The sequence below is a fragment of the Coregonus lavaretus genome, assembly GCF_964263955.1.
Source record: "Coregonus lavaretus genome assembly, chromosome: 34".
Classification (NCBI taxonomy): Eukaryota; Metazoa; Chordata; class Actinopteri; order Salmoniformes; family Salmonidae; genus Coregonus; species Coregonus lavaretus.
In genome coordinates, this window is record NC_140021.1 from 989,045 (window position 1) to 1,013,761 (window position 24,717).

The following is a 24,717-nucleotide window of genomic DNA, read 5'->3' on the forward strand; positions in this document are numbered from 1 at the left end:
ACTATAATCCTGTTGTAAAGATAAGCAATGTGCTTAATATTAGGAAAGTTGAGAAATAAATATAGTAGGCCTAGCCTATAGAAAGCTGATGGGATCCTCCTCTTGTTAATAGAGGCCACACTATGTTTTCTCTCGCAATTGCATAGCCTATAGAAATGTTGTACAACATGAGCTCATGGGCTTTCATGATGTGTTTTGATTAGATTTTCGAAAACATTTGCATTGATGTCAGAGTGATTAGAGGGACAATAGAGTGCTGAGTACCAGGCAGTTAGCAAGTTTGGTAGGCTACTAATGACCAGCAGCAGCATCAGAGCTTGGAGAAGCCTAATTACCGTGACTAAACGGTCATGTGGAATTTGACTGCCGTCATGACTCGTGACCGCCGGTGTGGCGGTAATACTGTCACCGCAACAGCCCTAGTGAACACTATCCTTCACACTTTGGAAGACATTCTGTGCCAGTGATGATTGAGTCTTGGATTCTGTCATTCTGAGACATTTTACATTTACATTTTAGTCATTTAGCAGACGCTCTTATCCAGAGAGACTTACAGTTAGTGAGTATGCACATTATTTTTTATATTTTTCATACTGGCCCCCCGTGGGAATTGAACCCACAAACCCTGGCGTTGCAAACGCCATACTGAGCTACATCCCTGCCGGCCATTCCCTCCCCTACCCTGGACGACGCTGGGCCAATTGTGCGCCGCCCCATGGGTCTCCCGGTCGCGGCCGGCTACGACAGAGCCTGGATTCGAACCAGGATCTCTAGTGGCACAACAATAACAATGTCTCTGGCACCAAGAACATTGACTGCCTTCGCAAACTGAGATTCATCAAATGGTGGTAGGAGGACAATTGCATTCATTTGAGCAAATGCCCGGTGTCCCTACAATGGCATTCCGTCCTGATTTGTTTGGTGTTTGGGTTAAGACCTTCAGTAGACTAGAGTCAGGAACAGAGGAGATGATGCCCAACCTGCTTTGTTGTTTAACTCTAAGTAACACTCTGTTGGTCAAACCTGAGTCAGGAACAGATGAGATGATGCCCAACCTCCCGGTGTTTGACTCTGGGTAATGCTCTGTGCAGGATTTCCCATGCCAGAACAAAGTAGGACACACAAGGAGCCTCTTTCAGAAATATGAGCCTCTTTGTCTTGTAGCAAGCTGCTTCAGGAATCACAATCTTAGAAGATGCAGCAATGGGATAACATGAGACTACATGGTCTCCCACTTTCAGTTTGTTCACATCTTTCCCTACAGCTGTGACCGTACCACTGAAGTCAAGAGCCAGAAGCTGGTGGTTCTGAGATGTGTGATTGTTCCAGTACATTGTTTGACCATAGTTCAGACCAAAGACACTGACAGGACAGAAGTCTGAGGAATGAACACATGTCTTACTGAGCTGAATCTCAACAGATTTTTCCTGGATGTTCTCATCATCAACATCACAGGGAACGGCAGACAAGCTAGTCATTCTGTATGGGTCGATAGTCTGAAAGACACAGGTCTTAGACCCTGAAGAGCAAATACTTTCATCAGTGCTCTCAATCTTTTACCACCGATTCTGGGTATTTGCTGCCGGGGGAATGAGTCAAGGACCTGAGACAGAGCTCTAATGTCCTCTGTAGAGACAGAGCTGATGTCAATCAACTGGAAGGAAAGATCTGCCATTTCTGCAGCACACGATCTAGTCATGCTTGACAGGACAAAGCCTGGGCTGATACAGTCCACTGTGTTCTCTGCTGATCGGTAGGTTATTACTCTGATGGAGTTTTGGAACATTCATTTCCTTCAGTTCCAGAACTATTTGACGGAATGTCTCACAGCAGTTTACCATATCTTCCAAAACAGTCTCGGTTTTGAGTGTAGTGGGGTCTTCCTGACCCCACACAACAAGACCTCCTCAAAGTTTAGCTTGATGTCTGAGATAATAAAGTTTGCCAAGAGTGCAGGAAATCCATGGCTCAAGACTTCCTTAGCATATGCAAGGAATCTAGACTTTGAGCTCAAGCATTGCTGCATGGCTTGCTGCATGGCTTTTGATACTCCTACCTGGTCAGAAAAGAACCAAGACCTTCCATGTCCGAAAAGACCCGTTGTCCACAGAGACTACACAGAAGTCATTGTGGAATAAGTATTCTTCAACGACATGAGAACGGCTCCCAAAATATTTAATCATCACATGTTTAAGCTCAACCAACACTCTCCCCTCTTTGTCTGTAAAGCAACCAGACTTGAAAGTGATCAACACCTTCATCAATTACTTTCAGATACACAATAATTGTCTTTTGCAGGGGTTCAAGCACTGTCAAGCTGCCTATTTTGACAGGAAACCCAGGCCTTCCAAACGGATCTATGTGCTACTGTAACAGGAGCGAGTTGCATCAGGAAATTGTCAAGGTGCTGCTGTATGTGGACGGTGCGGGAATCAGGCGCAGGACACAGAAGCTTCGTACAACAGTCTTTAGTGATTAAATACGAGCACACGTGCCCGGAGACGAGCGATACGCACACAGGCGTAAACAAACAGGAAAAATACATAAGCGCACACAAAGTGCGAAAACCTCCCCAAACACACAAGGAGGGAAAACCAAATACCGACACGTAGACAGGACGCTCAATAACACACAACACATGACTAACAAAACGAGAACTTATAGGACACATAATCAACGCTAACTAACCACAGGTGTACAACAATCAGACAAAAGCAAACGAACACAGAAACATACAACGGTGGCAGCTAGCACTCCGGGGACGACGACCGCCGAAACCTGCCCGAGCAAGGAGGAGGAGCAGCCTCGGCAGATTCCGTGACAGAAATCTAGAACTACAGGGTGAATGCAGTAATCACGCAACTGATGCAGCAATTCCTCTCGAAACTGTGACAACTGAAAAAGCCTCCTTAAACTCATCAAAGCGGCAATAGGTTACAGTCATAGAGCCTCCGTGTGTAGCAAAAGTTAGGAGCTATCTAATCAATGGAATATGGAATTAAAATGACGGAATTCAAAGTTAAAGGACAGGCTACAACAACCAAGAGCCAACAGGAAGGCTGCTACTTAATATTCTGAATGGAGTTGTTGTTATTTGTAACTGTGGGATGAGAAAGCGCATAAACTGCAGCCTCAATTAGCCTAGCTAATGTTAGCTAGCTTAACTAGCTTCTCCCGGTTTGATGCAGTCAAGACAGGTACTACTTAATCATATTGGATGATAAATAACCTAGCGTATGGCAGGTATTGGTCTACTATAGCGCGAGTCGGCTAGGTTGGTTGCCGTCTCTCGTCTCTCCCTCCCTCCCTCCTTGCTCCCCATGTCACTCGATCACAGTACGACCCCTCCCCCTGCCTGCTAGGGCGGCACCTCTCTCCCTTCTCCCGCGCTTTATCAGCTCCGGTTAATAAAGTAGCTTAAAAAAATGACTTTTCTGCAGCTTCTCTCACTCTGATCTAAGGTCCATTTCAGAACAGGTCCATTTCAGAACAGGTCCATTTCAGAACAGGTCCATTTCAGAACAGGTCCAACTTTTTGGACTTGTGAAGACCTCTACCCGAAACCCTTTCTACAGAATCTTCCCACTTTTCAGCTTTAGTGGGAACCTTTTACATTTAAGGCTTTAGCGTCAATACTGGCACTGTCCTCAGAGTAGAACAGCGAAGGGACAATGGTTTCACGTGTCATCATTAGGAGTACCTTGATTAGCCCTGCCACTCCAGCTGCAGATTCAGTGTGTCTAATGTTGCCTTTCACAGAGCCGATGCGGAGTGTCTCTGAACCTGGAGGTCTGGCTTTGGCAATGACTTTGGGAGATGCTGCCTGCTTCTATGGGATCACCCACTGGAGTCCCAGTCCCAGGGGCCTCTATGTATTGGACAGATGACAGGTCACATTCTGAATAGATTCAGCGCAGAAGATGTAGGTGTCATAACCAGCCATAACATAATGCAATATATGTCCCAACAGGTGTAAATATATGGGTCACGACAGTGTTATAATCATATTATGACAGGTTATGACAAGTTATTTAAGCTGTTCTGACATGGTTATGACATGGTTATGACCGTGTCATAACGTGTTACGATGCTGGGTGTCAAGTATAGTGCCACCATATTCATATATTATGCCAATATGTAGCTAGATGTAGTAGGCTAATGTTAACTAGCTTTGCTTTATCTTTGGCCAGGTTGCAGTTGTAAATGAGAACTTGTTCTCAACTGGCTTACCTGGTTAAATAAAGGGGGAAATAAAAATAAAAAGCTGGCTAATCGCTAATGGCCTGTGAATGGAAACTAGGCTAGCGATCAAGCATTTTAGCCAGGTAGCCTAGGACAACAAAAAATTAAAAGTATGTACCGACAGCGTCATCGACTGCTTCCGCAACATGAAAGAGAGGAGGATTTCTTATGTTTTTTTCTACATACACACACAGAAATCCGTACCATGGACAGCCACATGATATTTAGCTTACACTGATTGTTTTTAGAATATTTTAGTTGAAGTTGAAGTTGACATGGTGCTTGAATAGTGGAGGCAGCTCCTGTTTTCTTTGTGATTTGTGCTAATTCTCTGGTGTTCTAAATCAATAGTTGTTTAGCAGTCCGAAAATGTCAGAAACATTAACTTGCTTGACCATGCGGTCACCATAGGGTGACCACATGTCCCGGTATTCTGCAGGACACTACAGCATCTTGGGGGCATGCTAAAAGAAAGGTTTTGCCCACACTACTAACGGCTGTATTGGTCCACTAATACAGGATTAGTAAAAGGTACAGTGCACTACTTTTGTGGAAAAATAATTGTTTTCAATTTTAATTTAAATGTTTTATATATTGTTTTAATTGTGATTTTTTTGGGGTGGTTCTTCAGCACCCTCAGCACACCTACTTCCTGTGGCTCTGGGCGCAGGTCTGTATGTCCAATCATATTTCTCAATCTGAGCTAAACTTGGTCGAAGACAGGCCTAACTTCGCCAAACTTCCTAATAGCTACAATAGTAAGTAAAGAGTCTATTAGAGTGAAAGATATGAGGTAATTTCGTCAAACCTGTGAAGCTCTCTGTTATGATGAGTTTCTCGGGTGTCAAATAATCAAGGATGCAAGGATATACTGAGACACTTTGTAGACAGTTAATGCAAATGTTTAATGAACGGTATCGGGTTCGTTACAACAATGACCAGAGCTTTGCCCCCTTGGTGTTTACGAACTAACTTGAACAAAGAAAACACTCTACCTTATATACCCTCTGTTACCATCTTCCTGGCATACATCTGGTAAGTCTCCGTGGGCGCTCCCTGTCTTTGATGTTCATCACTCTTTACCCCAAGTCAGTATCCTAAACATCACTAATCTCCTTTGACATAATGGAATGTAGACTTTCTGTCTCCTAACCACTTACCTAGTAACTCAAACCTGTTCCCCACGATACTATGACATGACATCATTATACTATTAAAAACATCACATCACTCTCCGTGCTCATTAGTTGCTCCTTCAACATATTTGCTGCTACTTCAATCTAGTTTTTTTTTAATGGTTTTACATTCCCTGAGACCAGACAGAAATGTTTCTATGGCCAAATATTCCCAGATTTTCATAAAACAGCCACACATGTGGCCTCTCGTTTCTGCATTATTCAATTTTGAATGAGGCAAACAAGTAGGCGCTCGTTCGGTGGAGAGGACTGCAGGGGTGTAGTGCTGCCAGAGTGCACCAGAGCGTCACAATAGTACTCATTTAGTCAAGTTAGATCAAAGCTGAATCAATGTCTTGGAAGATCACATGATGATTCATTAGTATTCTACATAACAAATAAAAATATAATAACGTAATTATAATAGCATAATAACGTAATTATTATTATTATCTATTTTTTCTCACCTTTATTTAACCAGGTAAGCCAGTTGAGAACAAGTTCTCATTTACAACTGCGACCTGGCCAAGATAAAGCAAAGCAGTGCGATTAAAAACAACAACACAGAGTTACATATGGGGTAAACAAAACACAAAGTCAAAAATACAAACAGAAAATATATATACAGTGTGTGCGAATGTAGTAAGTTATGGAGGTAAGGCAATAAATAGGCCATAGTGCAAAATAGTTACAATTTCGTATTAACACTGGAGTGATAGATGTGCAAAAGATGATGTGCAAATAGAGATACTGGGGTGCAAATTAGCAAAATATATAACAATATGGGGATGAGGTAGTTGGGTGGGCTAATTACAGATGGGCTGTGTACAGGTGCAGTGATCGGTAAGCTGCTCTGACAACTGACGCTAAAAGTTAGTGAAGGAGATAAGAGTCTCCAGCTTCAGAGATTTTTGCAGTTCGTTCCAGTCATTGGCAGCAGAGAACTGGAAGGAATGGCGGCCAAAGGAGGTGTTGGTTTTGGGGATGACCAGTGAGATATACCTGCTGGAGTGCAGACTACAGGTGGGTGTTGCTATGGTGACCAGTGAGCTAAGCTAAGACGGGGATTTGCCTAGCAGTGATTTATAGATGACCTGGAGCCAGTGAGTTTGGCGACGAATATGTAGTGAGGGCCATAGTAACGTAATTATAATAGCATAGTAACGTAATTATAATAGCATAGTAACGTAATTATAATAGCATAGTAACGTAATTATAATAGCATAGTAACGTAATTATAATAGCATAGTAAAGTAATTATAATAGCATAATAACGTAATTATAATAGCATAGTAACGTAATTATAATAGCATAATAACGTAATTATAATAGCATAGTAACGTAATTATAATAGCATAGTAACGTCATTATAATAGCATAGTAACGTAATTATAATAGCATAGTAACGTCATTATAATAGCATAGTAACGTAATTATAATAGCATAGTAACGTAATTATAATAGCATAGTAACGTAATTATAATAGCATAGTAACGTAATTATAATAGCATAGTAACGTAATTTGCACATCAAATATTAACAATTAACAGTTAACAATTAAATAGTTACAATCAACAGTTTAGTCATCATTTTTTACTAAAGACTCTATTCAATCTGTATTGTTGATTCCTGTATCGTATTACTCCGTCCTTTTACTTTTCCTAAATAAATGTATTTAACACACGTGTGTTGTAAGATTTTCGATATCACAAATTTGTCTTATAAGCAGTTTTAAGAGGACATGTCATTTTTCCCCCAGGAGAGTCAAAAAGTTGCTTTTTCAAATCCTCCAACAGAGTCAGATGCAGATGTTTTTGATTTCTATATAGTATCAGAAAGATCAGATTCTGAGGCTTCCCTAACCATTACCATTGCCAAATAACTAAACAAATCTAAAATCTATCTAATCTCTATTTCAGAATATAACCTTTTCCAAGAATAACCACTGTTCCATGCATTTGAGTAAGCTGCAAAAGGCAGCCTACAGTAACATGAAAAAGGTATTGTGTTCCTTTAAAAAATTGTTTTACCCAAGACCTTCATAAACAAAGCCAAATGATTATTTTTCCAATAGCATATATGAAATGTATTTATTAGACACATCATGTATGAAATCAGACCTTATCAAGAAGTGCATTCAAATTACTTGGATTCAAATTGGTCAGCTTTCCAAACGTAAGATATTCATTGAGCCAAGATATGGTCATGTTTTGAGAAACCATTGATAGACCGTCAAAGTTTTGGAGGCAGGAGTAAAGATTATTCCGAGCACTTTCGTCCCAATATTTAAACTCACTATCTGTTTTTTTTTCTCATAATCTAACGTTACCCAATACCTTCATAAACAAAGCCAAATGAATATTTTTACCATTAGCATATATGAAATGTATTTGTGTTAGAATATTTGAGTCAAAATGACTTTTCTAGTGTTAAATTTCAATTTCAACTGCGATACGGATTGAATAGAGCCCTTAATCTTCCATCCAGATCTTCAACAGAGCATAAATATAAATTAATAAATAAATAAACAGAGTAATAAAAAGATGTAGTAAAAGGATAAACATCGAATTAAGATTTCCTTCTCATGCCTTTTATAAGACACAAACCAAATTTCTAAACATTGTTAAAAAATTGACTCCACAGAAGAAAAAAAAAAACATTACACAGTTCGATAGAGTGAAATTTAATATGGACTAAATACAAAATGAAATATGAAATCTCACAATTTTTTTTTTTTTTTTTAACCTTTGCAATGCATGACTGTTATGAGAATTTCTATCCCAATGTTTTAAAAAATGAACGTATTACTCAGTCTGTATCCCAGAGGTTGTAAATCTCTAATAATCAGACCAAGCAGCCCAGCATGCAATCATCAGGCTTTATTCATTGAGAACGTTCTAAAACAAAATGGTCGTACAATATTTTTTATATGCACACGTCAGAGAATCCCTCCCCTCTTTAGGCGGGCTGTAGTTTTCCACTGGAAAACTGCTCTCCTGACCATCATGTCACACACACACACTGTTCTTATCTTTTCCTACTCCTTGCTCAGGCAGGCTGCAACCTTCAGTTATCACATTCTCACAATATCCTGCAAGCCTTCCACTCCCCCTCCCTGTGTGTTTTGGGAACCAGTCTATACTCTGTTGCTGGGATATAAACACATTTGATTAACTCGCTAAGCTCTAGTATACTAATTAGTCCTACATTATTAGTTTAACTGAGGGTGTAACATTTGTCATATCTTACTCACACATTTATTTTATCAATGACACAAACTCAATAACAAAACAGAATGTGTTACCTATAACCTGTAACCTATAACTGTCACGATCGTCGTATACAGAGGACCAAGGCGCAGCGTGAAAGGTGAACATATTTATTAAATAATGATAACACGAACAAAAACAACAAACGATAACGTGACGTCCTCGGTCTAACACAAACCACACTGGAACAAGATCCCACAAACACTGTGGGAAAACTGGCTGCTTAAGTATGGTTCCCAATCAGAGACAACAAGCAACAGCTGATACACGTTGCCTCTGATTGAGAACCACACTGGCCAACATAGAAATACAAAACTAGAACAAAAACAAATGAAAACTCACACCCTGGCTCAACATACTAGAGTCCCCAGAGCCAGGGCGTGACAATAACCTACTGTGTTTGTGTGCTTTTTAGAATAATTTAGACATTCTTATTCTATAGATTCCTACATATTACAACTATGAATCAAATGTAATCCAATTTGTCATTGTCAAGTCATTGTCAAATCATATTTACTAAGCGTTCATACACAATGTGTTTTATTTTCTTCCAATAGGGGATAAAACACCACAATCAATATTAAAATGTCTTAATGTACACTTTACCATAATGTCCTGTCCTTTCTCATGAACTTTATTTGACATGTTTTCTACGTTCTATGTCTGATAGCTATCAGTAGAAAACAGGTGCAAATCCTGCAGCTGGGGTGGGGTAGTGCTTAGCGTTCTCAATAGTTAACATGACCACCCAGCTCAGCAGTTTTAAGGGCAGTCACAAATGGCTTTCACAGGCAATATTATCATTCTTTTTCCGTTTCGATTGATAGGGATTATAAGGAGGGTCGTCTTTTTCATCGCCAGCTTTAGCGCCGCAGATTCCAAAGAAGGACAAAAAAACAGGGATGAACACGATGCCGTGAAGTACCCCAAACGAAATGACCAAGAACATGATCTTAAAGAAGGTTCTGAAGATGTAGCTCTCAGCTGCAGACAGCACCACCACTCCTAAAATAGTAGACACAGCTCCCTGTAAGATGGGATACCCCAAGTGATAGACAGCGTCTACAGCCTTCTCATTAGCGGTTCTCTTATCGCTAGAGACAAAGGCATAGGAAATGTGAGCGGAAAAGTCCACGGAGAAACCGATGCAGATGACAAGATTGATCATGGATACAGAGTCTAGATTGACATGCCAAAATGCCATGAAACCAGCAACACCCACTATGACAGAGGCAATGGCAAAGGTCACCCACAGAGAACATATGGGGTTGGGAATCAACATGAGGGAGATCACCAGCATGGCAAGAGTGGCAACTACAATGTTTTGGATGGTATTACTAACAATGACTGCATACTGGTCAAAGTATATGAAAGCTGGGTGGTAAACAATCAACTTTACTGTCAAACAATCATTAGCCGTCTCTCGAAGTTCATTCAACATGTTCTTTTCATCAACAGCTGTACTGACATTGACCGTCTGAATGAACGTACGTGACGCATATAATATGTTATCTGTAAAATTCACATCATGTACGAAATCAGACCTCTCGAGAAATGCAGACAAATTACTTTTGAATGTATTTTCCTCACTTAGATTCAAATTGGTCAGCTTTCCAAACGTAAGATATTCATTGAGCCAAGATATGGTCATGTTTTGAGAAACCATTGATAGACCTTCAAAGTTTTGGAGGCAGGAGTAAAGACTATTCCGAGCACTTTCGTCCCAATATTTAAACTCACTATCTGTCACAACAACCATAACATTTGGGCCATACTCTGAAAAGAATTCGTCCTCATTATCATAATAGCTACCCACATATGAGCCATCAGCTGCTAGGTTTTTAAGGTCTATGCCCTCTTTGATTTGGAAGCAACCATAGATGCTTGAGCCCAAATATCCAGCATAGAGCAGGATCACAAACCCCTTGGTCCAAGTATTTGTTAGAAATGGACCATAGTACATCTTAAAGAAGTTGTTAATTGGCATTGGTTCCTCTTCTCCCGTTTCATGATCATAAGCTCCCCCTACACAGCAGATATTGTACTTTTCAGAATTCTCCTCTGGTTCTGGAACCTTCGTGCAGGTCAGCCAATGTCTGTTGCCCTTTTCACGTCTTCCATTCAGTGACAGAAATGCACCAAAGAAGGTGATGTTGTACAAGTAGCAGAACAGGACAGCTGTGCCAGTATACATACAAAAGGACTGTACAGAACCAAAGGGAGTTAACAGACCAATATAGAAAGCCAGGGCATCAGTTAGTGTTGTGATGGTGATAGAAACAGCTGCCTCTTTGTATGTAGCTGCCATACGATCCTCTACGTCATCGTGAACTTGAGTCTTCTGCCAGCAAGAAATCATGATGAACATGTCGTCAACACCAATTCCTGTGGAGAAAAGGCACTGTTTTACTAAATGTCAGATCTTGTTTATACAGCAGATTCGGAAAGTATTCAGACCCCTTCACTTTTTCCACATTTTGTTACGTTATAGCCTTATTTACATAAGTATTCAGACCCTTTGCTATGAGACTCAAAATTGAGCTCAGATGGTCGAAGAATTTGTCCGTAGAGCTCAGAGACAGGATTGTGTCGAGGCACAGATCTGGGGAAGGGTACCAAAAAATTTCTGCAGCATTGAATGTCCCCAAGAACACAGTGGTCTCCATTCTTAAATGGAAGACGTTTAGAACCACCAAGACTCTTCCTAGAGCTGGCCGCCCGGCCAAACTGAGCAATCGGGGGAGAAGGGCCTTGGTCAGGGAGGTGACCAAGAACCCGATGGTCACTCTGACAGAGCTCCAGAGTTCCTCTGTGGAGATGGAAAAACCTTCCTGAAGGACAACCATCTCTGCAGCACTCCACCAATCGGGCCTTTATGGTAGAGTGGCCAGACGGAAGCCACTCCTCAGTAAAAGGCACACAACAGCCCGCTTGGAGTTTGCCAAAAGGCACCTAAAGGACTCTCAGACCATGAGAAACAAGATTCTCTAGTCTGATTAAACCAATATTTAACTCTTTGCCCTGAATGCCAAGCATCACGTCTGGAGAAAACCAGGCACCGCTCATCACCTGGCCAATACCATCCCTACGGTGAAGCATGGTGGAGGCAGCATCATGCTGTTGAGCTGTTTTTCAGCGGCAGGGACTGGGAGACAAGTCAGGATCAAGGGAAATATGAATGGAGCAAAGTACAGAGAGATCCTTGATGAAAACCTGCTCCAGAGGGCTCAGGACCTCAGACTGGGGCGAAAGTTCACCTTCCAACAGGACAACGACCCTAAGCACACAGCCAAGACAACGCAGGAGTGGCTTCGGGACAAGTCTATGAATGTCCTTGAGTGGCCCAGCCAGAGCCCGGACTTGAACCCAATGGAACATCTCTTGAGAGACCTGAAAATAGCTGTGCAGCGACACTCCACATCCAACCTGACAGAGTTTGAGAGGATCTGCAGAGAAAAATGGGAGAAACTCCTCAAATACAGGTGTGCCAAGCTTGTAGCGTCATACCCATGAAGACTTGAGGCTGTAATCGCTGCCAAAGGTGCTTCAGAAAAGTACTGAGTAAAGGGTCTGAATACTTATGTAAATGTGATATGTTTATTTGCAAAAATGTCTAAAATGTACTCTGTCATTATGGGGTATTGTGTGCAGATTGATGAGTAAAAAAAAAACAATTGAATCCATTTTAGAATAAGGCTGTGACGTAACAAAATGTGGAAAAAGTCAAGGGGTCTGAATACTTTCCGAAGGAACTGTACCTGTGTTCATTCCTGTGATCACATCTGTTAAGATCACAATCCGAGTACATTTCATATCAGGTCTAAACAGGATGTCAGTTGCATTGGTTTATTGTATCATAATGAGAGTTTGTAAGCTTACCCAGAATCAGGAACGGAGCTGTTGCCACAGTCATAGCGAAGGGCATGCCACAGTACAGCAACAACCCAAAACTGGACAGCACTGCCATACCAGCTGAGAGGACACCAAAGGTTGCCACCCACACCTTATTCCTCACACAGTCCAACCTAGAAAAACACAACATTACTCCCAGTATAAGTAGTGCCTTTAAAAACGGTAATGCAGTAACAATGTGGATTCGACTGATCTGTTATTATGATTTTCAAATTGAGCTGACCTATGTTGACTGATGATGTTGAATTGTATAGGGATCCATCGAGTGGTTCTGGTTCTGGAACTGGATTCTCAATCCTCATATAGATATTAAATATTAGTAATAGCGATATTACTGTGCAACGTAGACATTGAGTGAGATAGTGCCCATCAGTACTGAATGTTTCAACCTCTGTGTTGTGAAGTCGTGTTTTTACTGTCAGTTCCTGGTGGGTTGTTCCATTTGATTTGAATCACTTTTGACCGTGCCCATTTTGATTTGAACGTAACTTTCGATATATACTGAACAAAAATATTAAACGCAACATGTAAAGTGTTGGTCCCATGTTTCATGAGCTGAAATAAAAGATAGCAGCAAAAAGCGTATTTCTCTCAAATTGTGTGCACAAATTTGTTTGTATCCCTGTCAATGAGCATTTCTCCTTTGCCAAGATAATCCATCCACCTGACAGGTGTGGAATATTAAGAAGCTGATTAAACAGCATGATCATTAAACATGTGCACCTTGTGCTGGGGACAATAAAAGGCCACTAAAATGTGCAGTTTTTTCACACAACACAATGCCACAGATGTCTCAAGTTTTGAAGGAGCGTGCAATTTTAATTGTTTTATTTTATTTCACCTTTATTTAACCAGGTAAGCCAGTTGAGAACAAGTTCTCATTTACAACTGCGACCTGGCCAAGATAAAGCAAAGCAGTGCGATAAAAACAACAACACAGTTACATATGGGGTAAAACAAAACATAAAGTCAAAAATACCACAGAAAATATATATACCATGTGTGCGAATGTAGCAAGTTATGGAGGTAAGGCAATAAATAGGCCGTAGTGCCAAATAATTACAATTAGTATTAACACTGGAATGATAGATGTGCAAGAGATGATGTGCAAATAGAGATACTGGGGTGCAAATTAGCAAAATAAATAACAATATGGGGATGAGGTAGTTGAGGGGGCTAATTTCAGAAGGTCTGTGTACAGGTGCAGTGATCGGTAAGGTGCTCTGACAACTGATGCTTAAAGTTAGTGAGGGAGATAAGAGTCTCCAGCTTCAGAGATTTTTGCAGTTCGTTCCAGTCATTGGCAGCAGAGAACTGGAAGGAATGGCGGCCAAAGGAGGTGTTGGCTTTGGGGATGACCAGTGAGATATACCTGCTGGAGCGCATTCTACGGGTGGGTGTTGCTATGGTGACCAATGAGCTAAGATAAGGCAGAGATTTGCCTAGCAGTGATTTATAGATGGCCTGGAGCCAGTGGGTTTGGCGACGAATATGTAGTGAGGACCAGCCAACAAGAGTGTACAGGTCACAGTGGTGGGTAGTATATGGGGCTTTGGTGACAAAATGGATGGCACTGTGATAGACTACATCCAATTTGCTGAGTAGAGTGTTGGAGGCTATTTTGTAAATGACATCGCCGAAGTCAAGGATCGGTAGGATAGTCAGTTTTACGAGGGTATGTTTGGCAGCATGAGTGAAGGAGGCTTTGTTGCGAAATAGGAAGCCGATTCTAGATTTAACTTTGGATTGGAGATGCTTAATGTGAGTCTGGAAGGAGAGTTTACAGTCTAACCAGACTCCTAGGTATTTGTAGTTGTCCACATACTCTAGGTCAGACCCGTCGAGAGTAGTGATTCTAGTCGGCTGGGCGGGTGCCAGCAGCGTTCGATTGAAGAGCATGCATTTAGTTTTACTAGTGTTTAAGAGCAGTGGGAGGCTACGGAAGGAGTGTTGTATGGCATTGAAGCTCGTTTGGAGGTTTGTTAACACAGTGTCCAATGAAGGGCCAGATGTATACAAAATGGTGTCGTCTGCGTAGAGGTGGATCTGAGAGTCACCAGCAGCAAGAGCGACATCATTGATATACACGGAGAAAAGAGTCAGCCCAAAGAATTGAACCCTGTGGCACCCCCATAGAGACGCTATAGGTCCAGACAACAGGCCCTCCGATTTGACCCATTGAACTCTATCTGAGAAGTAGTTGGTGAACCAGACGAGGCAGTCATTTGAGAAACCAAGGCTATTTAGTCTACCAATAAGAATGCGGTGGTTGATAGAGTCGAAAGCCTTGGCCAGGTCGATGAAGACTGCTGCACAGTACTGTCTATTATCGATCGCGGTTATAATATCGTTTAGGACCTTGAGCGTAGCTGAGGTGCACCCATGACCAGCTCACAAACCAGATTGCATAGCGGAGAAGGTACGGTGGGATTCGAAATGGTCGGTGATCTGTTTGTTAACATGGCTTTCAAAAACGTTCGAAAGGCAGGGCAGGATGGATATAGGTCTGTAACAGTTTGGATCTAGAGTGTCACCCCCTTTGAAGATGAGTATGACCGCGGCCGCTTTCCAATCTCTGGGGATCTGAGACGTTACAAAAGAGAGGTTGAACAGGCTAGTAATAGGGGTTGCGACAATTTCGGTGGCTATTTTTAGAAAGAAAGGGTCCAGATTGTCTAGCCCAGATGATTTGTAGGGGTCCAGATTTTGCAGTTCTTTCAGAACATCAGCTGTCTGAATTTGTGTGAAGGAGAAGCGGGTTGCAGCGGACAAGTTGCAGCGGAGGGTGCAGAGCTGGTGGCCGGGGTAGTGGTAGCCAGGTGGAAAGCATGGCCAGCCATAGCAAAATGCTTGTTGAAATTCGGTGGTGATAGTGTTTCCTAGCCTCAGTGCAGTGGGCAGCTGGGAGGAGGTGCTCTTATTTTCCATTGACTTTACAGCGTCCCAAACCTTTTTGGAGTTAGTGCTACAGGATGCAAATTTCTGTTTGAAAAAGCTAGCCTTTGCTTTCCTAACTGCTTGTGTATATTGGTTCCTAACTTCCCTGAAAAGTTGCATATCGCGGGGGCTATTCGATGCTAATGCAGTACGCCACAGGATGTTTTTGAGCTGGTCAAGGGCAGTCAAGTCTGAGGAGAACCAGGGGCTATATCAGTTCTTAGTTCTGAATATTTTGAATGGGGCATGCTTATTTAAGATTGAGAGGAAAGCACTTTTAAAGAACAACCAGGTATCCTCTACTGACGGAATGAGATCGATATCCATCCAGGATACCTGGGCCAGGTCAATTAGGAATGCCTGCTTGCTAAAGTGTTTTAGGGAGCGTTTGACAGTGATGACGGGTGGTCGTTTGACCGCGGACCCGTTACGGATGCAGGCAATAAGGCAGTGATCGCTGAGATCCTGGTTGAAGACAGCGGAGGTGTATTTAGAGGGTAAGTTAGTCAGGATGATATCTATGAGGGTGCCCATGTTTACGGATTTAGGGTTGTAACTGGTAGGTTCGTTGATAATTTGTGTGAGATTGAGGGCATCTAGTTTGGATTGTAGGATGGCCGGGGTGTTAAGCATATCCCAGTTTAGGTCACCAAGCAGTACGAACTCTGAGGATAGATGGGGGGCAATCAATTCACATATGGTATCCAGGGCACAGCTGGGGGCTGAGGGGGGTCTGTAGCAAGCAGCAACAGTGAGAGACTTATTTCTGGAAAGATGGATTTTTAGAAGTAGGAGCTCAAACTGTTTGGGCACAGACCTGGATAGGATGATAGAGCTCTGCAGGCTCTCTCTACAGTAGATTGCAACTCCACCTGTTTGGCAGTTCTATCTAGACGGAAAATGTTGTAGTTGGGGATGGACATTTCTGAATTTTTGGTGGCCTTCCTAAGCCAGGATTCAGACACTGCTAGAACATCAGGGTTGGCGGAGTGTGCTAACGCAGTGAATAACTCAAACTTAGGAAGGAGGCTTCTGATGTTAACGTGCAGAAAACCAAGGCTTTTACGGTTACAGAAGTCAACAAATGATAACTCCTGGGGAGTAGGAGTGATACTGGGGGCTGCAGGGCCTGGGTTGGCCTCTACATCACCAGAGGAACAGAGGAGGACTAGAATAAGGATACGGCTAAAGGCTTTAAGAACTGGTCTTCTAGTGCGTTGGGTACAGAGAATAAAGGGGGCAGATTTCCGGGCGTTGTAGAATAGATTCAGGGCATTATGTACAGACAAGGATATGGAAGGATATGAGTACAGTGGAGGTAAACCTAAGCGTTGGGTAACAATGAAAGAGATAGCATCACTGAAGGCATCGATTGAGCCGGTCTCTGCGTGTATGGGGGGTGGAACAAAGGAGCTATTTGAGGCAGTTTGAGAATGACTTGGGGTTCTATATTGAAATTGTATAATAAGAACTAACTGGAACAGCAATAAGCAAGGCATATTGACATGGGAGAGAGGCATAAAGCAATCACAGGTGTTATTAGAGAGAGCTAAGACAACAACTGATAATGGCGATGAAAGTTTGGGCTGAGGCTAAACAGATAAACAGGACAGGGTACTGTGTAAAGGAACAGTCCAGCAGGCATCAGCTGTGCAGCTGAGTGATCATAAGGTCCAGTGAACAGCAATATGTGAGTCCGAGAGCAGTTCGAATTGGTGCTAAAGCACAGCGAGCAGGAAGCATGGCTGTTGTTTGTGTGTGCTAGCGGGCTGTGGCTAGCAGATGGATCTTCGTGGTCGTCGCAACGGGAAGCCTGTTGAAACCACAGACGATTACGTCGGCAGACCAGTCGTGATGGATTGGCGGGGCTCCGTGTCGACTCTAGAAGGTCCCGTCCGGTTGACAGAGAGGTAGATAGCCGGGAGATGGGCCTGACTCGAGGCTAGCTCCAGGCTGATTAGCCAACAACAACATTCATTTGGTTGCAGCTAGCTAGTTGCGATGATCAGGTGTTAAAGGTCCAGTGATTTAGTGATTCCGGCAGAAAATCCGATATGTTCTGGGTCGATAACGCGCTGTGCAGACTGGCCAATAATAGTCCAGGCTAGAGCTGGCTGGTAGGTAGTGCAGGCCACGGACAATGGTGAAAAACCGCTAACGGTGGCTAATAGCAAGTAGCTAGTTAGCTGGCTACTCCCGTCCGGTAGACAAAGAGGTAGATAGCCGGGATATGGGCCTGACTCGAGGCTAGCTCAAGGCTAACTGGTGCTTGCTTCGGGGGCAGTGGTGATTAGCCAACAGCAACATCCATTCGGTTGCGGCAAGCTAGTTGCGATCCGGTGTTAGGGTCCAGTGATTCAGTTATTCCGGCAGAAAATCCGATGTTCTGGGTGAAAACCACTAACGGTGGCTAATAGCAAGTAGCTAGTTAGCTAGTTAGCTGGCTGGCTAGTTTCAACTGGAGATTCTAGATAAAGGTGAGTAAATAATAGAATCCGTTCCACATTGAGTGAGGCGGGTTGCAGGAAAGTATATTTAGTAGAAGGATGAAAAGTGTGATAGGGAAATATGTACAAAAAATACAAAAAAATACAAAAAAACAGGCTATTTACACGGACACACAACAAAGAACACGACCGCACTGCTACGCCATCTTGGATCAATTGGCATGCTGACTGAAGGAATGTCCAACATAGCTGTTGCCAGAGAATTGAATGTTAATTTCTCTAACATAAGCCGTCTCCAATGTCGTTTTAGAGAATTTTGCAGTATGTCCAACCCACCTCACAACCACAGAACACGTGTAACCATGCCAGCCCAGGACCTCCATGTCTGGCTTTTTCACCTGCGGGATCGTCTGGGACCAGCCACCCGGACAGCTGATGAAACTGGGTTTGCACAACCGAACAATTTCTGCACAAACTGTCAGAAACCGTCTCAAGGAAGCTCATCTGCGTGCTCGTCTTCCTCACCAGACATGTCACCCATTGAGCATGTTTGGGATGCTCTGGATCGATGTGTACGACAGTGTGTTCTAGTTCCCGCCAATATCCAACAACTTCGCACAGCCATTGAGGAGGAGTGGGACAACATTCCACAATCAACAGCCTGATCAACTCAATGTGAAGGAGATGCATGAGGCAAATGGTGGTAACACCAGATACTAACTGGTTTTCTGATACACGCCCCTACCTTTTTTCTAAGGTATCTGTGACCAACAGATGCATATCTGCATTCCCAGTCATGTGAAATCCATAGATTACAGTCTAATTAACTTATTTCAATTGACTTATTTCCTTATATGAACTGTAACTCAGTATAATCTTAGAAATTGTTGCGTTTATATTTTTGTATATAAAAATATATATATTTTTTAAACATCTGAAGAGTTTGATTCCAAAACGCCATAAATGCCAATTTTTTACATTTGCATTTTTCATCTGAAATTAATGCTCATGGGTACCTTTCTACAGTATATGCTGTTCACCGTCTGGGTACAATAAATCGGCTATGTAATATTTGCACAATAGAGTTGAAACAAATTGATTATTTTAATATTTATTTATGTATCGATACTTTATATATAGGCCTAACTGTTTAAAACCCAACCGGGATACTTTTTCTATTGGGGTTCTGTTGTTTGGGGGGGAGGGGGGGGGGGGGGGGGGGGGGAGGGGGGGTATATAGCGTTTTGAAAATGGAAATATTGCATTTTGGAATAGTTTGACAACCATGTAAGCTTTTAAATAATATAAAATCAGCCATTTATCTTTTCCAGTGATGAAGGAATGGATGTCTTATGGTACGGTGGGCAACATGGGTCAACTTAGCGCACATCTACAGTTGAAATCGGAAGTTTACATACACCTTAGCCAAATACATTTAAACTCAGTTTTTAACAATTTAATCCTAGTAAAGATTCCCTGTCTTAGGTTAGTTAGGATCACCACTTCATTTTAAGAATGTGAAATGTCAGAATAATAGTAGAGAGAATGATTTATTTCAGCTTTTATTTCTTTCATCACATTCCCAGTGGGTCAGAAGTTTACATACACTCAATTAGTATTTGGTAGCATTGCCTTTAAATTGTTTAACTTGGGTCAAACGTTTCGGGTAGACTTCCACAAGCTTCCCACAATAGGTTGGGTGAATTTTGGCCCATTCCTCCTGACAGAGCTGGTGTAACTGAATCAGGTTTGTAGGCCTCCTTGCTTGCCCACGCTTTTTCAGTTCTGCCCACAAATGTTCTATAGGATTGAGGTCAGGGCTTTGTGATGGCCACTCCAATACCTTGACTTTGTTGTCCTTAAGCCATTTTGCCACAACTTTGGAAGTATGCTTGGGGTCATTGTCCATTTGGAAGACCCATTTGCGACCAAGCTTTAACTTCCTGACTGATGTCTTGATGTTGCTTCAATATATCCACATAATTTTCCTTCCTCATGATGCCATCTATTTTGTGAAGAGCACCAGTCTCTCCTGCAGCAAAGCACCCCCACAGCATGATGCTGCCACCCCTGTGCTTCACGGTTGGGATGATGTTCTTCAGCTTGCAAGCCGCCCCCTTTTTCCTTCAAACATAACAATGCTCATTATGGCCAAACAGTTCTATTTTTGTTTCATCAGACCAGAGGACATTCCTCCAAAAAGTACAATCTTTGTCCCGAAGTGCAGTTGCAAACTGTAGTCTGGCCTTTTTAATGGCGGTTTTGGAGCAGTGGCTTCTTCCTTGATGAGCGGCCTTTCAGGTTATGTCGATATAGGACTAGTTTTACTGTGGATATAGATACTTTTGTACCTATATCCAGCATCTTCACAAGGTCCTTTGCTGTTGTTCTGGGATTGATTTGCACTTTTCGCACCAAAGTACGTTCATCTCTAGGAGACAGAACGAGTCTCCTTCCTGAGCGGTATGACGGCTGCGTCGTCCCATGGTGTTTATACTTGCGTACTATTGTTTGTACCTTCAGGCGTTTGGAAATTGCTCCCAAGGATGAACCAGACTGGTGGAGGTCTACAATTATTTTTTTCTGAGGTCTTGGCTGATTTCTTTAGATTTTCCCATGACGTCAGGCAAAGAGGTACTGAGTTTGAAGGTAAGCCTTGAAATACATCCACAGGTACACCTCCAATTGACTCAAATGTTGTCAATTAGACTATCAAAAGCTTCTAAAGCCATTACATCATTTTCTGGAATTTTCCAAGCTGTTTAAAGGCACAGTCAACTTACTGTATGTAAACTTCTGACCCACTGGAAATGTGATACAGTGAATTATAAGTGAAATAATCTGTCTGTAAACAATTGTTGGAAAAATGACTTGTGTCATGCACAAAGTAGATGTCCTAACCAACTTGCCAAAACTATAGTTTGTTAACAAGAAATTAGTGGAGTGGTTGAAAAACAAGTTTTAATGACTCCACCCTAAGTGTATGTAAACTCTTCTCAGTCCCATGTAGCTCTGTTGGTAGAGCATGGCGCTTGCAACGCCAGGCTTGTGGGTTCGTTTCCGACGGGGGGACAGTATGAAAATGTATGCACTCACCAACTGTAAGTCGCTCTGGATAAGAGCGTCTGCTAAAATGACTAAAATGTAAAATAAATGTAAACAATTGTTGGAAAAATGACTTGAATTTAAACTTCTGACTTCAACTGTACCTCTTAAATGTTTTGGCATACAGGTCCAAAAGGTAACTTTCTGACCACTTCAAATATATATTGAAAGCTAGCGAGATCCTATTAGCGCGTTCTAGCCTACATTTGCATATTTCCATTGGGGAACGCCTACTCTGTGAAGTGCGCGTGTGCAATAACTCAATTCACCTTTGCACTCCTTCTAAACAACACCATTTTGTAAAACTTTAGCAAAGGGTAAAGTCTACAAAACGTAATTCACTCTGTTCATTTCAGATTGTAGTTTTGGTAACAGAAAACTGTATTGAGATCAAATGTTTCATCGATGAGTAAATTATCAGAATGTCGGCCAAAGTCCATCTTGTTCCATCATCTCCCACTGCTAGCCATTGGGCTTCCTCTCACTACCATATTTGGTAGTGAGCGGAAACACTAACCGGATGCTTCACATTTATACATCCAGTGAAATATCTTGTCTCATGTTTCTATCTGTGGTAACGCTGTACTGGATGAGTAGTTTATTTTCCCCCTAACTTTGGTGAGGACACAGTCTTGTACCCTTGACTTTTTCCCCCATAAATCACAGTTTTTTTTTTACAGAGATTTCAAATTATTTTAATTAATGGTTCAACCTGGTGATTTTTGTACCTATTCAACGTTTGGAACCAAGATGTTGTTGGAATTGATATGGTAAAATTGAGTGGCGTGTCAGTTCCGGAACCATAACCACGGGAAGAGGGTCGCGGCCCATTGGAGCCTTATTGAAATATAAAAGTTACAAAACATACCTCAAACAAGAAATTATTGAAAAAGTGATGGCCAGGGCATAGGTCAATGAGAAGAGAGGTATGATTGAGTCAGAACTCTTCTCAAACTCTTCATCCCTTGATATTGATGTGAAATAAGATATGGTCATCTGCAAAGACAAATAAGAATACAGATACAAGAACATATCCAGTTAACATTAGTAAAACATCTCAAGATGTTTGAATAATCAAATCATCATGACATTACATGGTTTTAATGGAGCTTAATGTGCAGTTTGATCAATTAGGCTGTAGGACCTACACTTGGTGAGAAGACACCCATCCTATACAAGTTGACAAAAAAAAGTAATATGTTTCATCTCTAAAAGTATGTACTCACGCCTTCTTCTTTTTGCATCATCGACGCAGTCTCTATAAACTTCTGCAGCCACATCGTATTTACAGTCTGGTTGTCTTCTTTTAAGAAGTAAAAAAGTCGAATGGCCTTTGCGCTTACAATTTCAGTTGATCCAGTTTTCAGTTTCACACCACCGACTTCAGATGCGATGAAAAGTTTGTCATGATATGGGTAATTAATAGTTGTTGTGGTAACATTATTGGGAGGTTTTACAATATCAAAGATTGAATTTGACACGCACACACCACCTTTCTTAACACAAAGGTTTGAGAAATGAAATGTTTCTACTTCAATGGCTTTCACTTCACTATCAATAGCAACAATTTTTGTAAAAGCAGGAATTGTGAGGATATTTGCTGTAGGCGTAACAATGATGAGAGATGCAAAGGTCCCTTCAGTATAGAGTCGCAAACGAGAGAAGTCGCTATCATCCTGTGGAAAGTATTCTTTAACTACTTGTCGTTCATCTTTGGCAGGTCCATCAATAGGTGTAAACATCTCTTCAATGCCGTTCGCTTCTCTGTCCGCAAGGAAGTAAAATCCTCCGCCAAGACCCGCAGAGATGAACATGGGTAGAATCAAAAAACACCAGGGGTGTCTACCAACAAAACGCCCAAATATTTCAAATCCCTTAGCTATAGGCTTCTCAACGCAGTCTGTGTTGCACCCAGCCATTTTCTATTCTCTTTTTCAACTGGTGGTATTAGAAAAATAACTCGCCTTGAATTACGTTTGCATATCTGTTGACATTACAGTGATAAGCTATACTTCCTCTAAACATAGCATCATGATAAGCTTCATCCGAAGCAATCAATAGCTCTGCCAGCCTTGGATGTATGTCTGTGATCCTATGACAACCATGACTACGTGAGGGCAATAAATGGTTACATATTAACAAATAAGGTGGTTTTTCTGTGTTTTGATATCATCACTAGGAGTTAATCAAATCAAATCAAATTGTATTGGGCACATACATATTTAGCAGATGTTATTGCGGGTGTAGCGAAATGCTTGTGTTCCTAGCTCCAACAGTGCAGTAGTATCTAACAATTCACAACAACACGCACAAATCTAAAAGTAAAATAATGGAATTAAGAAATATATAAATATTAGGACGAGCAATGTCGGAGTGGCATTCACTAAAATACAGTAGAATAGAATACAGTATATACATATGAGCTGAGTAAAGCAGTATGTAAACATTATTAAAGTGACTAGTGTTCCATTATTAAAGTGGCCAGTGATTCCAAGTCTATGGGGCAGCAACCTCTAATGTGCATGGTTGAGTAACAGGGTGGTAGCCGGCTAGTGATGGCTATTTAACAGTCTGATGGCCTGTTTTTCAGTCTCTCGGTCCCAGCTTAGATGCACCTGTACTGACCTCGCCTTCTGGATGATAGCGGGGTGAACAGGCCGTGGCTCGGGTGGTTGATGTCCTTGATTATCTTTTTCGCCTTCCTGTGACATCAGGTGCTGTAGGTGTCCTGGAGGGCAGGCAGTGTGCCACCAGTGATGCGTTGGGCAGACCGCACCCTGCGATTGCGGGCGGTGCAGTTGCCATATCAGGTTGTGATAAAGCCCAACAGAATGCCTTCTTTACCACACTGTCTGTGTGGGTGGACCATTTCAGATTGTCAGTGATGTGCTGTTTCCTGAAGTCCACGATCAGCTCCTTCGTTTAGTTGACATTGAGGGAGAGGTTATTATCCTGGCACCACTCCGCCAGTGCCCTCACCTCCTCCCTGTAGGCTGTCTCGTCATTGTTGGTAATCAGGCCTACTGCTTTTGTGTCGTCTGTAAACTTGATGATTGAGTTGGAGGCGTGCGTGGCCACGCAGTCATGGGTGAACAGATTACAGGAGGGGGCTGAGCACGCACGCTTGTGCGCTTGGAGGGTACTCTGTTGCTGAAGGCTGAGCTATAGTCAATGAACAGCATTCTGATGTAGGTATTCCTCTTGTCCATATGGGATAGGGCAGTGTGCAGTGTGATGGCGATTGCATCGTCTGTGGATCTATTGGGGCGGTATGCAAATTGAAGTGGGTCTAGGGTGACAGGTCAGGTAGAGTTGAGATGATCCACAGTGGCGCAGTGGTCTAAGGCTAGCTGTGCCACTAGAGATCCTGGTTCAAATCCAGGCTCTGTCGTAGCCGGCCGCGACCGGGAGACCCATGGGGCGGCGCACAATTGGCCCAGCGTCGTCTAGGTTAGGGGAGGGAATGGCCGGCAGGGATGTAGCTCAGTTGGTAGAGCATGGCATTTGCAACACCAGGGTTGTGGGTTCGATTCCCACAGGGGTATGAAAAAAATTAAAAAATACATTTAAAAAAAATAATGTATGCACTCACTAACTGTAAGTCGCTCTGGATAAGAACGTCTGCTTAAT

General features: G+C 42.2%; 1 protein-coding gene across 1 annotated transcript; it reads right to left on the reverse strand.

Moving 5' to 3' along the window:
• Positions 1–9,086: 9,086 nt before the first annotated feature.
• On the reverse strand, positions 9,087–23,022 carry LOC311108977 (patched domain-containing protein 3-like). Its single transcript, XM_084151758.1, has 4 exons — positions 22,314–23,022; positions 21,956–22,083; positions 12,566–12,711; positions 9,087–11,071 (listed from the first exon to the last, which is right to left on the reverse strand). The coding sequence occupies exons 1-4, from the start codon at positions 23,004–23,006 to the stop codon at positions 9,459–9,461; spliced, it is 2,580 nt and encodes an 859-aa protein (XP_084007884.1). The 5' UTR covers positions 23,007–23,022; the 3' UTR covers positions 9,087–9,458.
• Between the last annotated feature and the right edge of the window lie 1,695 nt (positions 23,023–24,717).

Bases quoted from the DNA above. Each gene is read 5' to 3' on its own strand.
- LOC311108977 (XM_084151758.1), bottom strand. From the start codon at position 23,006: ATGGCTGGGTGCAACACAGACTGCGTTGAGAAGCCTATAGCTAAGGGA. The intron at 12,712-21,955 runs GTATGTTTTGTA...GTGTTTTTCTAG, and splicing joins TCAATAATTTCTTGTTTGAG to GTTGGACTGTGTGAGGAATA. The intron at 11,072-12,565 runs GTAAGCTTACAA...TTTTCTCCACAG, and splicing joins AGCTCCGTTCCTGATTCTGG to GAATTGGTGTTGACGACATG.